We start from the raw sequence: 21441 nt of genomic DNA, 5'->3' as shown, positions 1-21441 counted from the left end.
CAGAAACACTACCGGAGCATCTCCGTTATTCAGCAGGCCTTTCTGTGGCGTCTCAGTTTTTAACTGCAGTTTCCTTTGGAAATGCTCAGAGCAAAGACATCTGTTTCCTTTCATTGGGATTTTTATGTTCTTCCAGCCAAAAAAGGAGAGGACAGAGTTCATTAATTCAGCCTAGTAATAATTACAATGTCCACATAAATTCTGTTGGGTTTGGTGCTTTCAAATATTGAAGCCTCCACCCCCTCCTCCCCTCCTGCTTTCTCAGTTGAGCGGTGAAGATGACAAGAAAACCGGGACGACCCTGGAGGTCTTGCCAGCCATAAGGAGCTTGCCACCAGCTCTCCAGGAGCACAGTGACGTCCCCAAGACCCCCAGGCAGCACAAGGACACGGTCACTCAACATGCCGTGGGCCCAATTCCGTGGACACAGGGAGATTCAGACCGCCCCACGTTTTATTTGCTTAAAAAGTAAAAATCTGCCCCAGAGAAGAGGGGGCAGAAGGAGGCGGGGCCAGGACGTGAAAGCCCACATAAGTTAAGAAACTTGGACTTCTTCTTTAAAGCACGGGCTCTCAACTCCTCGGAGGTCAGGACTGTGTCATACATAGCTCCTGTCGTCTAGGCTCTAAGCCTGGTGTGGAGCAAACAGTCCAAGCTCTGCACATCTCGATGAGTTGAGGTGATTGAAGGATTTCAATTCAGAACCAGTGCCCCTCAGGAAAAAATGAAAACTGATGGTGTTCAATAATGACACCAGGAAGCCTGATTCTCTGGGACCTCAGAAGCTTCACAAACTCCCGACATGTGCAGCTCTTGTACCAAACAACCTAATTAGTTTTTTCACAAAATCATCTGGGTATGCATTCTGCATGCTTCTCAGGAGAGCACCTGCAGACTCTATAGGAGGCAGGTTCATCGAGCATCGTGGTTAGGCAATGCCAGCAGCAGCCTGGCCCTCGAGGTCAGCAGGCAGGTGTCGGCCGCAGCTTCCCGGCCCACCTCCTCCAGCAGCCGTGGCGGAGCCAGAAGAACAAGCTTCCTTATTTCGTTCCTGTCGCTCATGACATCCAAGCTCCTACGTTCATGCGCTGTGCCCTCACCTAACAGGATGTGCACAGAGCGCAGTCTGCACGCCCAACTGCCCAGCTCCCCTGTTAATCAACTGACTGCAAGAGCCCCTGTGCTCACCTAAAACAGGAAAATGATCACGTGGGGTCAAACTGAAAAGCTTCTGCACAGCAAAGAAAGCCATCAACAAAATGAAAGGGCAACCTATGGAATAAGAGAAAATGTCTGCACATCATATATATGATAAGGGGTTAATATCCAAAAAATATTTAAAACCTCAAACAACTGGAAAGCGAACACACAGGGAGCTCCCTGGCGGCCTAGTGGCCAGGATTCAGAGCTCTCACTGCTGCAGTCCAGGCTCAACCCAGGTCAGGGAACCGAGATCCACAGGCCACGAGGCATGGCCAAATATACATGCATGTACATATGTATCTCTATATATTCATATATATTTTCACATTGTTGTTCAGTCACCCAGCCGTATCTGACTCTTTGTAACCCCATGGACTACAGCATGCCAGCTTCCCTGTCCTTCACCAGCTCCCAGAGTTTGCTCAAACTTTTGTCCATTGAGTTGATGAAAAGAGCAAACAATTCAGTTTTCAAATGAGCAGAGGAATAGACATTTCCTCAAAGAAGGCACACAAAAATGGTCAACAGGCTTGTGAAATGAAAATCAAAACCACAATGAGATACCACCTCATACCTATCAGGAGACTACCACCAGAGAGACAGTAATAAATGCTGGCGAGGGCGTGGCGAAAAGGGAACCCTGATACAGCGGTGGTGGGAATGTAAATTGATGCAGCCTCTGTGGAAAACAGTATGGAGGTTCCTCAAAAAATTAAAAACAGAACTACCATATGAACCTACAATTCCACTCCTGGGTTTGTAGTCAAAGAAAATGAAAATACTAACTAGAAAGGGTACCTGCACTCCAACGTTCACAGCAGCATTACTGACAATAGCCAAGACGTGGAAATAACCTCAGTGTCCATCAACCAATAACTGGATGTGTGAATACAAACACACACACACACAATGGACCACTACTCAGCCATAGAGAAGAGAGAAACATTGCCATTTGCAGCAACACGGATGGACCAGGAGGGTCTTCTGTTGATTAAGTAAGTCAGACCCAGAAAGAAATGCTGTATGTGTTATGTTTCAACCACTGCCTACTTTCATAAATTAAGTTTCACTGGAACAGGGCATGCTTCCTCAACTACATATTATCTATGGTGGCTCTTTGCTACAACGGATGTGTTGAGTAGTTGTGACAGAGACCACGTGTCCTGTAATATCTGAAATATTTACTATCTGGGCCCTTTGCAGGAAAACTTTTCCCAAAACCTCTGGTCAAAAGAGGTTATCTTCTCTGTGGTAACAAACAACTCCAAAATCTCAGTGGATTCACACACTGGGTCTGGATAAACCCCAGGCATGCTGTTCCCCATGGAAAAGCACAACGTCTCGATCCCATGACTCTGCCACCACAACACAAAGCTTCCTGGATCACCGAGTAAAGAAGAACACACAGGGTTCTTGCCTCCCCACCTGCACCACGACTCCACCCAGAGAGCTTCAGGGTGACTGACCAGGATGGCTGGAAGCAGGCAGAAACCAGGTATTGGTAGGAAGTATAATATCTACCAAACAGATTTTATTACATCTCAGTAATTTCTTTCCATTCGTATTAAAAAGGTTTTATTTGATGGTTAAAATTTCAACATGTATTGATAGATTCTTGTGGGTTTTCTCCATAGGAAATGCAAAGTAATAAATTATGCTCATAACTTTTCTGTGGGGGACCCATTCATGTGTTGCTGTAATAAAGTCTATTTAGTGAAATTTTTATGACAGTTGACTTTTATATATTAATGTTTTATTTTTGCAGCTATATCCATGTGTGAGATTAGGCTGTTGCTTTCCCTTTTATGGCAACCCACTCCAGTGTTCTTGCCCGGAGAATCTCAGGGACGGGGGAGCCTGGTGGGCTGCCATCTATAGGGTCGCACAGAGTCAGACATGACTGAAGTGACTTAGCAATTATCATATTTTATGCTGGGAAAATCTCAATCTCAGTATTCATTAAAATCACAAGGAGCTTTTGCAAAAGCCCAGTGTCCATATGTTTTGGACAGTTAGGCACAATGAGGAGACAAGGGAATACGTCCCGAACAAAAGAACAAGAAAAAAACTTCAGGAAAAGAACTAAACAAAACAGAGATAAGCAATCTTCCAGGTAAAGGGTCAAGAGTAGGGACTTCCCTGGTGGTTCAGAGGCTGGGACTCCACGCTTCCAATGTGGGGAGCCAGGCTTCAGTCCCCAGTCAGGTAACTAAATTCCACAAGCTGTGATTAAGATCCAATGCCGTCAAATAAATAAAAATAAATGTTAAAAAGTAACAGTAATAAAATTACTCACTGAACTCAGAAGAATGGAGGAACACATTGAGAACTTCAACAAAGAGATAAAATATTAAAAAGAACTGAATCAGAGCTGAAGAATAACTAAAAATTTAAAAATATATTAGAGGAAACCAGGAGCAAATTAGATGATACAGAAGAATAGACTGGGGATCTGGAAGACAGTCTGGTAGAAATCACTCCCATCAGAACCAGCAAAAAAGAAAAAACAGAAGAAGATAGTTTAAGAGACATCAGGCTTACAAACACTGCCATATAAGGGTCCCAGAGAGATAAGAGAAAGATGAAGGGAAAGAAAGCCTAGTGGGAGAAATAATAGCTGAAAACATTCCTAACCTACTGAAGAAAAGAGACCTGCAGGTCCAGGAAGTACAGAGAGTCCCAAACAACCTGAAACAAAATTCCTTTAAAGGAGTGATAAATAGACTGATGGCTGACTTCTTACAGGACCAGTGGGAGCCAATGACAATGGAAGCATATTTTTAAAGGACTGAAAGAAAATAACTGCAAACCTAGAGGGTATACCCAGCAGAAATTTCGTCCCAGGATATAGATGAAATGATGACATTTTCAGATAAATTATTTAAAAGACAGGCTGTAGCAAGGGCAGTCTAGGACACATCAGAGCTCAGGAACACCATTCAAACACAGCAGAAGCTATTGGGAAGCAGCAGACCCTGCCAATGGCAGTCAGGTTTCCCAGTTCCTCTCTGCCTGGTTTTGGAAGTAGAATGGACACCTTTGGTCAATTGTGAGGGGTGGGAAGGCTGGCAGGAGAAAAGGTCTACGATCCTCAGTCTTTACTTCATGGTCCCAAGACGACCACTTTGGTCCCAAAGCCAACCAAATTCACGTTTCAATCTGGAAAACAGTATCAAGGAAAAAATGACATAAGCAAAAATAAGAAAATGAAATGTTCCAGCAGTCTCCCACTTACTTCTGACTGCTCATATCACGTGATCATCCCCCCAACAAGCAGTGTCAATGTTTTTACCTGGCAAATGCCACCCCAAACAATGGCAGAAGGAAGGGAGTGATGTGGAGAAAAGGCAGGTGGGCCTTCACAGCTAAGTCAGATTCACAGGAAATACACCATCCAAACTATGTCAAAACTCAATGGAATGCCTGCTTTGCAGTCAACATTTTCTTAAAGGTTACATTCTAGTCTCTGAAAGTCTGTGTGGCATCTTTTGGTTTGTTTGTTTCCTTTTTACAGATGCTTCCAGGCTGAATTTGTGGAACATGGTTTGGACACCACAAAGATTGTTTTATTCTTTACGGTCAATCAAAAATGTCTTCTTAGAAGTCAAAGAACATCATTAGAAATGGTATGCAAAGGAATAAATCTAAAACTGTTCCCCAAAAGTTCAAATCGGATCTTTTTTAATTGATAAGTGTCCTGAGGCATCATTCCTTTCCGTTGAGGTAGGTCGAGGAAGTGTATTTATTCATCCTTAGGATAAACCATATACTGGTGATAATGAACTCCACCCACGCCTCACTCTCTGCACAGCCTAACGAGAAGCAGACGGTCCCAGTGGCCCCCGCCCTCTCCTTTCCCTTCAAGGCTGGCAGCTTCAGAAGGAGCTGCTTGTGGAGCAGGACAATCCTTCCCTTCGTCCTGGTGCACTGTGCCAGGCAGAGGGGAAGATGCCCCCTTCATCACAGGGGAGACACTGCCATTCACTTCCAGACTGGCCACGGGACCAGAGCTCCTCACCCAGAGGCATCATCCCCTCTGCCCACTTGCCCAGGTGGAGGGTTTGCACAGATGAGGTCAGGATCCAGGCTTCAAGGCCAGCTCCACCCCCGGGACAGTAAGTTCCTGACCATCAGCTTGTGACTGTGGAGGCACCCTCTTCAAAGACAACAGGTATACAACTTGGCAAGGAGCCAGCCACTCAGGAAGGTCCCCTTTCAGAAGGCCCTGGGTGACCCAGATAACTGACCCGTCGAGTGACCCACTCCTCTCTGCCTGCACCCCAGTTCCTACCCTTATGCTTTCAATTTGCCAATAAAGAATGAACCTACAAAACACAGAGCACCCCACCCGGGACCCTAATAAAGGCCGACCCCCAGGTCCTCACTCCTTCCCTCCCTCAACCTTGACCTCGGTGTGTGGTCCGGGTGTGCCGCACATCCTCCAGGACTGGTGAGTCATAACTCTTCTTATTTCCAAAGTTTCCTGGTGCTTGTTGCTGAGGTGTGTTCTGCAGTCATAAGACCCACAAGGCCTGATCCAGCCACATCCTTGGACCCTGGTCAGGGAGATGTCTGTAAGGGCTGCTGCAGGTAGGATGATCAAGGTGAGCACCACAGGCATCTCTAGCCAGGAGCATCACTGTCATAGACTGAGACTGTCAGGAAACACTCTGCTGTGAAGATGTGTGTGCAAGCTAAGTCACTTCACTTGTATCTGACTCCTTGCGAACCGATGGACCGCAGCACAGGCTTCCCTGTCCTTCACCATCTCAGAGCTTATTCAAACTCATGTCTATTGAGTCAGTGATGCCATCCAACCATCTCATCCTCTGTCACCCCCTTCTCCTCCTACCTTCAGTCTTTCCTAGAATCAGAGTCTTTTCCAATGAGTCGGTTCTTTCCATCAGGTGACAAAGCATTAGAGCTTCAGCACCAATCTTTCCAATGAATATTCAGGGTTGATTTCCTTTAGGATTGACTGGTTTGATCTTCTTGTAGTCCAAGGGACTCTCAAGAGTCTCTCCAGCACCACAGTTCAAAAGCATCAATTCTTAAGCACTCAGCCTCCGTTATGGTCCAGCTGTCACATTCTACATGACTACTGGAAAAACCATAGCTTTGACTATACAGACCTTTGTCAGCAAAGTGATGTCTCTGCTTAGGAGATTTACTTTTTAAATTTCTGTTGTTTTCAAGCCCATGTTGAAGCTTTCCTCTTCCCTTGCCAAGGTTCAACCTGAAAGTCAGTACACAGGCCTCTTACACATTAGCCAGGTTGGCAGGGTGTGCACATGGAACCCAGAATTCAACCACTTCAACTGTTAACTTAAAAAGCTGCTCATCAAGAATCAGATAAAAGAGCACATAACGCCTTACGCAATTATCAGATATTGTAAAAAATTAAAGCTTACATTGAAAGTCAGTAATGAAATTAAAGGTATTATTCTATAGCATCTTTTCATTAAAGACATCACTAGCATTTACCCACATTATTGCTATAATTATCCCAATTTTATAATGGAAAAACAAACTTTACATCAGCTACCTGTTATCTTCTGAAGGAGAGGGGAGAAGTTTCATATCTATCCTTAGAATCAAGACAAACACTTCCTTCATTTGGTAATGACACTTTGCATAATAAACATGAAAGTCTGATTTGTTTGAGATGATAAACCAGCTCACTGGGGTGGCCCGTCCCCCTCAAGACTTGAGACTGCACTGCCGCCTGGTGGCGGAATTAAGTTTGACAACAATTCATTTGTGAGCTTGCCAGCCTTTGGGAAAGACCAATATGCTGGTAAAGATTGAAGGCAAAAGGAGAAGAGGATGACAGAGGATGAGATGGTTGGATGGCATCGCTGACTCAATGTACATCAATCTGAGCAAACTCTGGAAGATGATGAAGGACAGAGAAGCCTGGTGTGCTGCAGTCCATGGGGTCTCAAAGAGTTGGACATGGACACAATTTAGTGACTGAACACACACCCACACCCACACACACACACCCCCAAACACACAGCCTTTGGTTTACTACTTTTAAAAATGAAAAGGTGGTTATCATTTAACTTTTAAAAAAAATGGAAGGGTCTGAGGGACACGAGGTTGAAGGTGCCTAATTTAACCAAATGTCCAAATCTTCTTAAAAGCCGTTAGCCCCACCTATCCCCTGGAACAAAGCCCAACTCCACTGACACCTGGAACTCAATGAGTATCCCCCCAGGTGCCCCGTGGAGGTCACACTACACTTCCAATATCCCTGTTTGCTTTAAAACCCAGTTGAGCCTCTCGGCCAAAGCCAAATGGCAAGGCTCTGGAGGTTAGGAAACCTACTAGTTAGTGACCTAGTTGTAGAAAACCTTAAAGAAGCTACGAGCACAGGTGTTACTTGAAACCAATGAATTCTGGTGATTCTCATTTCAAACATGTCACAGCAGTTACAATATTGAGGCTGAGATTTTAAGGAGCATTTCCTAAGACCAAGTGGTTTAGCACAATAGCTAACGAGCTGTGGACAGGAAGAGGATGCGTTGCTGCCTCTCAGCCAAAGGGCTTTGGGGGTGCGCTCAGCAGGACCCCAAACTCTCCCCAGGATGACCCCGCTGCAGCCCAGTACAACCACACAGAACTAGACTCGTGTTGTTCAGTCGCTCAGTTGTGTCTGACTCTGCAACCCCATGGGCTCCAAGGACATCACGCTCCCCTGTCCTTCACTATCTCCCAGAGTGTCCTCAAACCCACGTCCAGAGTCGGTGATGCCATACAACCATCTCATCCTCTGTCCTCCCCTTCTCCTCCTGCCTTCGATCTTTCCAGGCATCAAGGTCTTTTCCAATGAGTTGGTTCTTCACATTAGGTGGCCAAAGTATTGGACTTCAGTAATGAATGCATATTTACATCAAATATTATACTAACTCTAACGTACTTGATACTTAGCTCAGCATTCAAGAAGCTGCTGATAAACCATCTCTGGGGAGAAGTATCAGACTTCTTTTCTACTATATGCATCTCTATAATTTCTAAGCGTCTAAAGCCAGTGTCACCTTCATATTCAGAAAAAAAATGGAAATAAAAAACCAAAATGCATCATGTGTAACACAGTAGGAACAACCCCCTTCTCTAAATGTTAAGGTGTTTTTACATTTTCTAACTCAAGGTCCTCACTTCCATTACACAGCTGTTAGAAACTTCTAAATACTTATTGTTTCTTTCTGATACATGATCAAAGGACAGAGTACAAACGTCAATTTTAATATGCTCATTATGTACCCCAAACTATGCTGGGTTCTTTAAAGTACCCGTCAGTCCTTACCACACCCCCTGGATTGAATGGGAAATGTGACCAGCAGGCGTGTGGCTGCCAAGGGGGCCTTGCGGAGGTCGCACCATGTGCAAGGGCAGAGCTGAAACCTGAACCCAGGCTCATCTCTTCTCCAAAGCCAGGGTCAGTTAAAGGTGTTTGCATTCGACCAGGCACTGCATTCAGATCATCTGGTTCACGACTTCAAAATGTCAAGCCAGTCCCCTCTCTGGGTATTGCACTTTAATTCTTGACCCAAATAATCAGACAATGGCCCACTTTCTGCCTCGCTTGTATGTGGACAACATCTGCTTCCGTCTGCTGAGCGTATGCTTGGCACCAGGCTCTGCTTTCCCACCCCCTTCATGCTCAGTGAAGCAGGCGTGGGTAGGACGCCCTCTTACAAGCAGAAAAAATGGGGTGCAGAGAAAAAACACCCCAGGTCATAACCAGGGATGTGACCAAACTCAGAACATAACCCACGCCACGGCAGCCCAGGTCTCAGGCTAGTAAACCCTTGACATGCTTCCTTCCCAAGCAGCTCATGCTTCGTACTCGAAACTGTAACACTAAACACCATATATATAGCTAGTCATCTGAGTTAACTGGTTGAAAGGCCAGCTGTAAAGAGCCTGGGTTGCAAAATGCTCAAACTCTGAAACCGTATCATGGCCACAAGCTTTTAGCCACTAATGCAGTGTGTAATAAGTGTGGAATATTGTCTTGACGCCAAGATTTTCAAAAGCAGAAAATTACTTAATACATCCAGTACTGAGAGACTGAGACCAAAGCGTGCTCTCATTTGTATTGAACTGAACGTCATTAAGCCAATATGGGGGCCTCCCGGGTGACTCAGCGATCAAGAGCCCACCTGCCAATGCAGGAGACCTGGGTTCAATCCCTGGGTCAGGAAGATCTGGAGGCGGAAACGGCAGCCCACTGCAGTCTTCTTGCCTGGGAAATCCCGTGGACAACGGGCTACACCGCCTGGGGTCACAAAGAGTTGGACACGACTTAGTGACTAAACAACAAAAGCCAATTTTGCAGCTTCATCCACCTTCGTCTCAAAGACAGTGGGGCCCATGCAGACCCACGCCTGGGACCAGGACTCGGCTCAACACACTAGCCTGGAAAAGCCAGTCCTCCCAGTTCTCCTCTGTTAAAAGGTGCTCCAGAGAGGAGTTATGGAAGCTCTGACCTACAACGGTTCCTCCTAGAAGTGGCTTCCATTGATCCTCAGACTTTAAGGGTGTTTCAGCTGATGACACTTTGGACCGTCTGGGCCCAACCACCTGTTGACAAAGGTCAAGTGTCTTTAGGGATCTTTTGTCCCCTGAGAATAAGATTCCCCTGGATCCCACCACCCAGAACTCAATCCCAACCTGGTGTCATCATACCTCAGCCCACACCCGCCAGTGCCCAGCTCAGGGGAGTGGCCACCGCCAGTCCCACGAGATGAGGACCTGAGCTGGCTCACCGGGCCAGGTGAGTCCAGGACTCGTCCCACCAACCCAGAAGGCAGACAGAGCCTTCAAACAGAAGTGAATCACATGTGGGAACCAAGTCCACGCCTCGCGTTTCCCCAAAGTGAGAAGCCCCAGTGTTTACATTCCTCCATTTTCAAAACATGCAAGAAAAACCACCTCCATCCAACACACATACAAACACACAGTCCGCAGCATGTGCGTTAAGCAGATAGCAAGGCAGTGTGGCCACACGAGGGTCCCACCTGCAGACCTGCGTTCTCACCTCCCTCCCCATAGACTCAGTCCTTACAGCTCAGGTTCTGTGCGGCCGTGTATACACATCACACAGGCAGCTTGTAAGAGTGTTTGCCCACCTTCCTATCTCCCTCCTACAACGAAACCATGAGAGACGCGGCTTTAGCAGAAGGGCCAGGACCTTCAGGGTCTTGCTGTGACAATTTCAGTGCCAGCCTTGGCAGCAAAACATCCCTGTGATGAGTGCAAGCTGGCAGGGAAGAGGAGGACGTGGTGTGTCAGGCCCTGGAACTAGTGTGAGACATGCCAAGGGAGATTCCCGGACGTGTGCACGCCTCCAAGAACTTCTGGGGCGGGAGAACTTGACACAGCACGCTGAGTAAAGGATGGCATTTATGTCACAGATTATAACAGGCAAATACACTACGTGCTAATGGTGACGTCCTAGAGGAGCGACATCTGGATGCAAGGATGAGGAGGATCCCTGGACTCCGTGGGCCAGCGGTCTGCCTGAGGGACCTGTCTTCCGGAGAGGGCACAGAGGGGGCGTCAGTCCTTCTCTGATGAGCTCCTTTGCTCTTTTCCTTTCTGTTGGAATACAGTTGCTTTACCACTAACGTGCTAGTTTCTGCTGTAGATGATTTATTTTTAAAAGAAGCCAAGAAATCAAAGGAAATCATGGGAAAATGAAATGCCAAAGCTGAGGAAGAGTTCACAGTGAACACAACAAAGGCCCAGGGGAAAGGCGACCCCCTCCTGCAGGCATGCCCATCCCAGCCCCGCGACCCTGGGGTGGGGACACAGGCACACGGACACCTTGTCTCCCACTGGCCTCTGTTGCTGCTCACTCACTCAGGCATGCCTGACTCTGACCCCGCGGACTGCAGCGTGCCAGGCTTCCGTCCTTGGCTACCTCCCAGTTTGCTCAAAGTCATGTCCATTGAGTCAGCGGTGCAATCTAACCAGGCCTCTCTCCGCAAGGTACTTTTTAGAGTTAAGGGATCTAAGTATCGGATGGAAAGAAATGTTTATTTACATAGCTTGAAACCTACTTCTTGGAAACATTTGTACCTTTACTGCCTCAGACAGATACAGCGATGTTACGCTGTTAAAAACTTGGAACAGCATGTCCCTCCTATGGTCTCTCCGTGCAAACACTAAAAGGACACACACACAAATTTTGAGCACTTTATAAAGTTCACTGTCAAGAACCTAAGCACATATTCAGATGTACTTACCGCCCTAAAATTCCACCCACCACTTGTCTGACAAAGGAACACTTTATCCAATTAAAAATTAAGATTCTTAAGCCATTTCCTCATTGTAGAATGTAGGATCTTGGTAAGAAACTAATTTCTTAAAATGTGTAAGGAAATTCCCCAGTTAACAAATTCCATGGGGGTGGGGCAGTGCTCAGGGTCTAAGAGCATCTTTCCCTTGAGAAGATGAGAATTCAATTTGATAAATTAAACATGATCATTAAACTTTTACAAGAAATTCTGATTTTTATTTCACAAAACTTAATTGATGGCAAAGTACAGAAGGGCATTCGAAGAAATACTTTGCAACAAAGCTTCCCTTTGCTTCTCAAAAGTTAAAGTTGGATTTTTCAAATCAAGTATTTCCCTAAATTTAAATCAAAGTAGCTTGCTACACACCCTTGTATATTTATCTACAAACTGCACATTTAAGGATACACAGGATTAAAACAGCACACGATGAAAAAGCAAGTTTGCCCCCAAAACTACATTAAATTCGTGTAACTCCTGACAAACCTCTACTTCTTAAAACAAGGAATTCACTAAAATGAGGAATTCATACCGCTAGAAATGTCCAGTGGACAAGTACTGGCAATTCCTCATAACTTTTTTTGTAACTCAGTTGTCCTTTCTTTCCCCTCCAAAATCTACATTTTCCCTCAAATTCCTTAAGCGTGTACATCACTTGATCTCTTTTGTTCTTTGTAGGATTATAAAGTGAAAGTGAAGTCGCTCAGTCATGTCCAACTCTGCGACACCACGGTCTGTAGCCCATCAGGCTCCTCTGTCCATGGGGTTCTCTAGACAAGAATACTGGAGTGGGTTGCCATTTCCTTCTCCAGGATTATACACAGCATCACAGTTTTAGACTATGAATGATCACAATCCATACACTTGGTTTAATCATTAAATATTTAAGGACCCTGTAGATTAAAGACTGAGGTCACACTCTGTTCCTCCAGCTGTGAAGGTCACACATAAACCAGTTTCTGAGTCCCACCGTCTCCTGTTTATGTGACATTGATAAACGTGTTTGGCTATGCTCATCCTGGCTCTAAGAGCTGAGATTGCTAGTGGCCAGCTATTTCTTTTCAATTCTACGGGAAATAAAGGCAACAAAAAAGGTCTTAGAAAATTCAGGACCACGAGGTTCCAAGGTTCCAGTCTGCCCTCTGCATGTGTGGGCTGCGCATCACGGATACAAAAGAGCTGACAGGACTCAGTCATTTCATACAACTGACTGTCGGACACCCCTGGGTCACGGCTTCCTGGGGGAATCTTGGAACCCATCCATCCTCAGGCACAAAGGGAGGGCTGCATTGTTTGTGCAGTCAGCCACAGGCACCACAGGACACCACCAGAGACGGCGCTGACTAGGACAGGACACGAGGCACCCCCTCCACGAGGTGGACCTCAGTGGGCCAGAGCCTGGGCTCTAGGACCACATCACCAGGACCCAAGGCCTGACCTGTTACCTAGAGCCCCTAAGCCTGAGCATCCTTCACTTCCCTAAGCCTGTCTGGCCCTCCCCAACAAAGGTGCTAAGAACAGTACCTGTATCCCGGGACGGGGGTGAGGACTACAAGCTGACCTAATAACACCTGGCACACTGTGATGAAGATCTTGAAAACGACTCCATGCTTTGAGAAACTTGACAGGTGAAACACAATTCTCAGGTGGGTAATCACTTTGGGCGTCTGCTAGCAAAGCGCTTATTAAAGCTGAACTTCAAAACATTAGTCAAATCATTCATTTTTGGACAGACAATTTTGATCCTTTTGCAAGCTAAAAAAATTTACTGGTGTTCTAAACCAACCTAACTTCACAAAGACAGCTCATGCAGTAGCAATCCCTAAAGGTGATGCCTGAAACTTAATAAAGGTTAACATACTAAGAATTCTGAAAATGCAGGTTACCTATATTGTTAAGACTTCAGTCTTACTTAAAACCAGTTTTGTACCTTGCTTTGGCATTTTAAAGCCTCTAAAGCAGTTTTCTGGCTGCAGATTAAAATGACTGGAGCTTAAAAATAAAAGACCATGCCAGGTCTCCATTCCCCACCAATTAAGGGGTATCTCCGCAGGTACCAGTCAAGTGTCAGGACACTTTCTGAAGTGCATCACACCTGCTAATGCATGGGTCTGGTCACCCACCACTGAAATCTAACATAATGAATAGCTATCTTCATAGTTTCCTACACCTTTTCAAAGGTAGGTGTTATTAATACACACCAAACAACTGGAAAACAAGAAAATCAGTTTTAAAAGGAGAGCAATGTGGTAATAGGGAATTAGAAAGGGAATTTACCTGGCCAGTCGACCTTTACACTGTAATTTTAACGCTCAAAACCTTATAGTCAAGAACGTGATCATAAAGATACTTTAGGATCACAAAAAGCATTTTTGTAGTCACTTGGTTTTCAGTAAACCTGAGAAAGTAGATTAAGTTAAAAAAAAAGATGAAAAGTTGTATGCAATTTATGGTTGTGCTTGATCAGTACTATTGTAGGGAAATATTCGCAGAAACTGATATTGGATGGCAGAACTCAGCATTAGTTTTTTAATATATTTTCCAAATTGCCTAAAATGCACCTCATGACTTCTACAATCAGAAATGCAGGAAAACTAAACTCTGCCTTCAAGGGTGATGTTCTCACTTATCTGCGCCCACCCCACAGGCTAGGAGTTCCCAAGAGGCCACGGCTGCCCAGAGCTCTCCAGAAGCTCAGCTCTCAGGGAGGGACTGGAGTGCAGCTGTCCCCATCTCCTACCCAAAAGCCCTTGACCTCCAGGTCAAGGTCACTGAGAAGACCACCTGACAGCAGACTCAAGTCCCAGTCAGTGACAGGCCATCACTCCCTGACGCAGCATGAGCACAGCATGGCCCTACTCCGTGGAGACCAAATCCCGTTGCTGTGTTTTAGAAAGGAAAATGACACTTTACCACATTTTTGAACAGTTTATTTATTCACACAATAATTTATCTTCCTTTGAAAGCTAGCATATGGAGATCACTTATTTACCTTGTTTTGTTGTTTTTCCACATGGTAAAACCTTGATCGTCCCCTAATTCTCATAAAGGTCAATGTTTTAAAATTTATGCACATACCAGAATCACCGAAAGCAATGTGCAAAGCTCCGGGAAAACTAGTGCTTGAATGCTTTTAAAGTGGCAGAAGATCACAATTCAGGGATAAACCCTGTAAGGAACTATATTTTTTACCTTATGTGTAAAACTTGTTTTCAAAGTGGTATATTTTCGGTGATTACAACCCAGAACTAAATCCCATGGCAGACAACATCCGTTTCAGGGAAACTTCTGAGCTAAGATAACAGAAAGAGAAATTAAGATTACTACTTTTCCCTGATGAGAATTTCCAACTTTGATACATACTGTTTTCCAAATATCATTTAAGGTGACATACGACACACTCAGAATGTAACTCTTAAATCTGTCTCTTGTAAATACAAGAATGGGCAAAATTACGTACATTAGTTACAGAAAGAACGTAGGAAGGCGGTGCACTTAGCATCACGTAGGAACGTTAAGGCTGTGGCTTCGGTGATGTCAGCAGTGCGTTCCCCTCACGCTTACATTCCAAGTAAGCAGGCAGGCAAAGCAAAGATTTCTAAACGTGTAAGGGTTAAAGACAGTTTAACCTCTATATTACCAGTCAATTAATACAGTGGGACTCTTCTCAAGTAACTGTCATAAAGCAACCAAATCACACTTCATACGGCAATGAGGCGCCTCCCATACAGTCAGAGCGCTTCCTGGAATGTAAAGCGGAGGAGCAGCCCACGTGGACTTTTATGTCGTAGATGGTTCCCAGCTAAGACCAACCACTGCATCACACAGTCTGTGAAATGCCTACCAGAAAATGCATTTACTTCTTACCAGTTGGGAGGGGGTAATCCTAGCCTAAACATTAAAGCCAGACATGTAGGTGAAACTATCCATGGCGGCCTGTGGTTTCATCTTAGGCCAGGAAGTTTCACACTGTTATTAAACAGCGTATTAATGTCCACTATTCCTGTCATGTCAAAGTTATCAGAAACAGGAAGCTGGAGTCCGGAGAGCAGGCTTCCTGGTCCGGCCCTGCCTCCACCTCCCATGAGACACGAGGGAAGTTCTCAGCCCCTCAAAAGGCCTCAGAGCCCTCAACCAGAAAACAAGGGGGCTGAACAAAATGAACCCTAACTACACAGGATTCCCATCAAATGGGATTCTGCTAAATTTAGCTTGAAAACTGACAGCTCTGAAACTGCCGGCCTGATGCTCATCACCAGTAACACTGATCACAGGGAGAGATTTAGGCCAGGGAGTGCCTGCTTCTGCACTGACGGGGTGGGATGGCAAGGGTGCTGCTGGCATGTGTTCCCAGGTTCCAAGTAGAAGGAGCGCCCACCCTGGGCCCCGGGCAGGCGGGTGGCTCCAGAGACATGCGTATGTTCTCATAACTCATGCACACAGGCAAGGGGTTTTCTAGAAGACACCATACAGCACATGGATCTGGCAAGCCCAAAACACATATGAAATGAAAATGCAACCAAATACTTCAGACCGTTTCTCTCCTTCATGAAATGCACACATATGCGGGGCCAACATCCTTCACTGCATGCCAGGTCCCCAAGTCCAACTTCCCTTTCAGATATCAGTGCTTCTTTTACAAAACCAACACCTATTTTCAAAAATCAACATTTGCTTGGATTAGATTGTACTCAGTAGAAAAAGTGAATCTATTTTTTCTAGTTTCACAATTTTCTATGCCAACACAGAAGTAACTAAGTGAGACTTAAGTGCAGGGAAGTACACCAGACCCTGCCACGCAGTTACACCAAAAACCCACTTCACGTGGTTGACACAGAGACCTGCAAAGACGGTCATTTTTCACAAAGGAATTCCCCAGGCTTACTCGGTAATACCAAAATTCCATAATGGAAGTTACCTCACATGTCAAATTGGACCGGGGCTGGGGGGAGCTGCGGGGGTACGTTTAAGTATTATTCTGAGATGCTACAAAATCACTAGGCTGGTCAAAAAGCAGTGATTAGAACCAAGGAAAATTAGTCTTTCTTGAGAAGATAGATACTCAAAGAACCTAAGAACAGGATAAATTAAACAGAATCATGCCACAGGGCAGACACGTAAACTGACATTACAGCACTTTTTTTAAATTCTCATGGTATTTGCTTATTTTGTATTATCTTGAAGACAAGCGGATTATATGACCTTCCAAAATACCAAAAATGTCCTGAAATCTTATCAATTCCTTTCCTTAAAGGAATGAGGCCTTTGAACCACAAACACCATGACACCTGCAGGGGTTTCCGTAAGTCATGCATTTCATAACCCACATCGCCACACAGCGTGCTCCCTGACACCCGCCTCAGGACACGACAGACACAACAAGCTATCGAGCAAGAATCTGTTAACAGTTTTATTATTTTTGTGTTAAATACCATGGGACAGGATTGGAAGGATGAAAAACTCAGTCAACAACTGCCTCACAAGGGATAAGAAAAATTCTGCCATGATATTAGCAAAGGTGAAGGAGAAAATTTACACTGTACGAGGCACCATTTCCCCACAGAATACCTCTTGGCATTTCCTGAATGAGTGGGATTAGCAATCTAAATAAATCATATTTCAAGAGGTAACAGCAACAGATAAAATTTAAAGGGATTATTAAAATAACATTTACAAGACTCTGAACAATTCTTGAACTCTTATTAAAACCACAAAGAAAGAACAATTCTTTATTTATGAATTTCATAAAGGACTGAATGTGCAATGACGCCTGCTAGGGACGGTCTGGTGGCGGTGGCGCTGTCCGGAGCCCAGCACTCTGCTCTTACGCGTTTCTTTCTAACCGTGAGACCGTTACGGGCGAGGCCTACATGACGCTGTACACACAAAGCATGGCCACCGTGGGCCACATGGTCACCGTGGGCCACACTACCAGTGAGATGGCAGGTAAACGAATCTTTTCTGGTCAAGAGGAAAAAAAGAAATAGCACTCTGCATGCTCCACTCTACAAGATGAACTTCCCTAGAAAGAATCCAATGAAAATGGCTGCAATGACAACAAGGAGTGAAGGAAGAGGACTGGTGACGTTCTCTCTGAAGGACACAGCTGAGGTGGATCCAGGTTTATCCGAATGTGCTACCTTCCTGAGCCGTAAGCCTTCATCCTAGGAAAAAACACAGGCACAAAAAGAGGTTTCAAAGACAAATGTGCATCAGACCACAAGCTACAAACCCACAGGCAGACAACAGAGCCATATGCAGGTGACCTGGGGGGCCCACAGTGTCCTCACAACGGGCCCTTCAGCCACAGACGACCAGAAACAGGTCAGTGCTAGTCAGAGTCCAGCTTACAGACACATGGCAAGCCAGCCCCACACAGGAAGAGCCAGGACCCTGCGGGACTGAGGGAGAGGGAGGGTGTGAGTAAAGGGCTGGCACCCGGCCTGGACCACGGAGGAGACACAGGACCCTGTTTTGTGAGAAAGGCGGGACCCAACAGAGGGGGAGAGCTGCTCGCAGGACCCCGCCCCAAGGCTCTGCGCCTGGACTGGAGACCGCTTTTCTGCAAGGTGATCTCCACTTCCAGACCAGAGCGGCCACTCCATCCTGACTGATGCTGTCTCACACAGTAGTTTCTGACAGTCAGTCTGGGACTTTAGGGGACAAGGTTCTCAGTAACATGACAGCAGTCACTCAAAGCAGGAGGCTGTTATGACGCTTCACCAGCTTCAGAATGACCTGTGCGCCGAGGCAGCCGGCTCCACCTGGCCTGCCACCGTGACCAGAGCGGGGGCACCGCTTCACCTCCTCAGCACAGGCTGGTCTCACTTCTCGCACTGCACCCCCGGTGCGTTCTCCAGTAACACCACATGCACTGGGCGCCACGCTGTCTGCCTGCATGACCGGCTGCTCGGAGGGGCTGTGGGTTTGGGTCTTGTTCTGGTTAGTCCTATGTGGACACAATGACTCTCGGTCCCAGAGAGAACTTTAAAAGGCACTCCAGATGACTCTGCCTCCCTGGGTCTGGAGTGTGGCCCGGACATGGGGTAAGAGTTCACAGCACACTCGATGAACAGGCTGGATGAGGAAGCGGGGGTGGGGAGGTGAAGGGCAGTGGGGAGATCCTGCCCAGGAAGGCTGCCGCAACGCCAGCCTCAATGTGAGCTGTTAAAGGGCCAGAGGTCAACTCAGTGCACCAGCGGTCTTCAGGGTTCTTTCATCTTTTAAAAAGTAGGATGCTTCTTCAAACAGCATCTCCTAGAGAACATCAGTCAATTCCATCACCTGTCTCCCAGCCTGGCAGTTCCTGGCATTCAGGCCTCAGCTCTCTGAACACCTGGGCTCAGCAGCCAGGGAGCACACCGTCCACCAAACACAGAACTGAGGTCATGGCAGGTAAAGGAAAAGGGCAAACAGCAGCCCCCTTACAATTGGATGGAGCTGTGTGTGGTTGTGAAACAGAGGGCATCTCTCCACCCTCCAGGTAGGTGTTCAGGGCAGGGGCCTTGGAGAGGGGCTTGGGAGAGGAAGAAACAGCCAGAAAAACCATCTCAGCACAGGTCAAGCCACCTCACAGGGGCCTTCAATGGGAGCCATGCACGAAATTTAAAATTTTCTAAGCCCATTAAAAAGGTACTAAACTTGATAAAATTAGCTTTAATAATGTATCTTTTACTGAATCTAACAGAATTCAATATTATTTCAACGTAACAATTCAAAACAGGGATTTTTCTTGCACTATGTGACTCACAGCACATCTTAATTCTGACTAAGCACACCTTGGTGGCCCGCCCTGGACAACGGGGGCCCCCTCGCAGGGACTGCACTGCTGCTGCAGCCGATAATGCCAGGCCCGGGCGCGGAGGCTGCACCAGCGAGTGAGGAAGCAGCCAGGGCACGCCAGCCCCCAGCGCCCAGGCCAAGGGCGAGAGGGGCGCCGAGGCCGCTGCACAGTGGGGCCAGGCGGGCACTCACCCTCAGGAGCCGGTTCTCTTCCGACAGCTTCATCATCTCCCCCTGCAGCCGCTTGCACTCCTCCACGAGCTTCCTCGTCTCGGTGTCACTGAGGGAGACACTGTGCGGCTTTGGCGCGGGCCCGTCCTGCTTCGCAGCGTTCAGCGGAATGGCTTTGCTGGGTTCCATGTCGTTCTGCATCACAAAGGTAGCAGGCAGGGAGTTCGTCAACTGACAACTCTCCTTAATAGTTTTAAACAAAACTTAAAACTCCACATCCCTGTCCAAGAAATTATTTACACAGAAAGTTCTGACAGGTTTCAATTTCATTATTAAAGTTTTTAAAATGTCCAACATCTGGTCCCCAGTGACCAGCTCTACAGGACAACAGTGAGCATGAGTGGTCACCAAGGTCCGAACACGTGGTTCCCTGCTCTGCATCCACCTCCCACCCCAGAGCAGCGAGCATGCAGCTCACATCGTCCTCCAAGATTCTTCCCTACAACACCTCAAAGTCTGGGAGAGCAAGAGTCACTCGTCTGTGCATTCACCCCTAAACCCAGCACCCCAGCCAGTGGTCACTCAACAAGGACACTGAGGGATGCCTGCCCGGATCCATAAAGTTCACAGTCAGTGCTGATTCTGCAGCCCAAGCAAGGTGCCGGAGGGCAGGGGGACACGGTCGAAACCACTCAAATGAAATCAGACCACCTAAGAGAAATGCATGAGAGAAAACCCAAGTTCTGTTCACAGAAAAAGTCATTGGAGGACCTGGAGCCTGAAGGGGAGATAATGAGCACAAACACATGTCATGGGGAAAAAGCAGGCAGGGAGAGTCCACCTGACAACTGCGCTCAAACATGAGTGACCCCCCCGTTTATGAAGTAACACTCCCTGCTGTCAGTCATGAAATTCAGTGCAGAGCCAACGTGGTGCTCTGGCACTTTAAATTACAAGCCCCATGTCTTAAGTCCGGCCAGCATTGACCCATGTGACCCAGCGGGCCCCCAGGTGCCCTGAGCCTCAGCTGGACACCTGTCCACCCGAACCTCCTCTCCACCTTCAAGCACCCCAACAGGACTAGCACAGCAAGTCTTGTCTTCAATTAAAATTTTACTTGCTAAAAATTTAACTTTTCAGATAGCAAGGTATAAACTGCTTCAGATATAAAATTCTACCAAAAACATTTTCAAAATCAACTTTATGGCAGGTTCCACAGTACTCATCAGAGGATTTAATTACACTCAACACCTGCCACAGCATCCCAGTTCTGGAATTCACACTGAGTACAAATGGGGACAAGACGTACTTCCTATGAAGGGGTTGTGCTCTGATTGCTATGTCTAGATCCATGTAAAAATGAACACCACTGATCATACTGAGGTCCCAGTCAACACTCAGATCCCCATCTCTCTCCAAAGCATCCCCGCCGGGCCGGGTACAAGAAGCTTGCTTCATGATCCTCTCTGCTTCCGTGCGAGCCTCCTTCTCCCCTCTCTTCCTTCCCAGCCAAGCCCCTCAGGTCTGCTAAAAATCCTGTTTCAGATGCTGGTACCCTCCACCAATAGCTTCTCTCTTCCTTTCCTTCACAGTCACTAGAGTTCACTTCGGCACGGCTTCCCAAGTGACTTCTCACTTTCCACCTAGAAGCAGCCCAGCGTCTGGGAACCAGGATGGCACACGGCCTTCTTTCCTTCGTGAAGACAAACGGTCCACAATACCACAACTCTGCACACTCCCGGTCTGGGGAAAGAGTATCACCCTCGTGCCAGAAAACTGACTAAGAAATTAAGAGGAGATACAAAAGGTCAACCAAGCAAAGACAAAATGAGCACGAGGACTCATCAAATTCTTCCCAAATGGCTTTTTATTTTTGAACAAATTTTTGAAATTCTAGAAAATTGAGAATATGAGAGAGGAAATTACCTCCCATTCTCTCATTAATTCAACATAACTATTATTCCCATATTATCTTCCA

General features: G+C 46.4%; 1 protein-coding gene and 1 long non-coding RNA gene across 3 annotated transcripts in view; both read right to left on the bottom strand.

Moving 5' to 3' along the window:
• Window positions 1-2712: 2712 nt before the first annotated feature.
• LOC138428222 (uncharacterized) lies at window positions 2713-11284 on the bottom strand. Its single transcript, XR_011252349.1, has 3 exons — window positions 9699-11284; window positions 9372-9487; window positions 2713-4362 (listed from the first exon to the last, which is right to left on the bottom strand). It is a non-coding gene; the product is annotated as an uncharacterized lncRNA (long non-coding RNA).
• Window positions 11285-16894: 5610 nt separating this feature from the next.
• VAPA (VAMP associated protein A) overlaps window positions 16895-21441 on the bottom strand; it is a 48620-nt gene continuing 44073 nt past the window's right edge. For both annotated transcript variants that reach the window (XM_069568654.1, XM_069568653.1), the window contains 2 exons: window positions 19485-19658; window positions 16895-17674 (listed from right to left, as the gene is read on the bottom strand). In XM_069568654.1, the coding sequence (XP_069424755.1) occupies window positions 17516-17674; window positions 19485-19658 (333 nt within the window). In that variant the 3' untranslated portion in view covers window positions 16895-17515. The remainder of the gene's footprint in view (window positions 17675-19484; window positions 19659-21441) is intronic.

Source organism: Ovis canadensis, chromosome 23 (genome assembly GCF_042477335.2).
Source record: "Ovis canadensis isolate MfBH-ARS-UI-01 breed Bighorn chromosome 23, ARS-UI_OviCan_v2, whole genome shotgun sequence".
Classification (NCBI taxonomy): Eukaryota; Metazoa; Chordata; class Mammalia; order Artiodactyla; family Bovidae; genus Ovis; species Ovis canadensis.
Note: the sequence above shows the minus strand (reverse complement) of the source record. Positions and strands in the feature narration are given on the sequence as shown.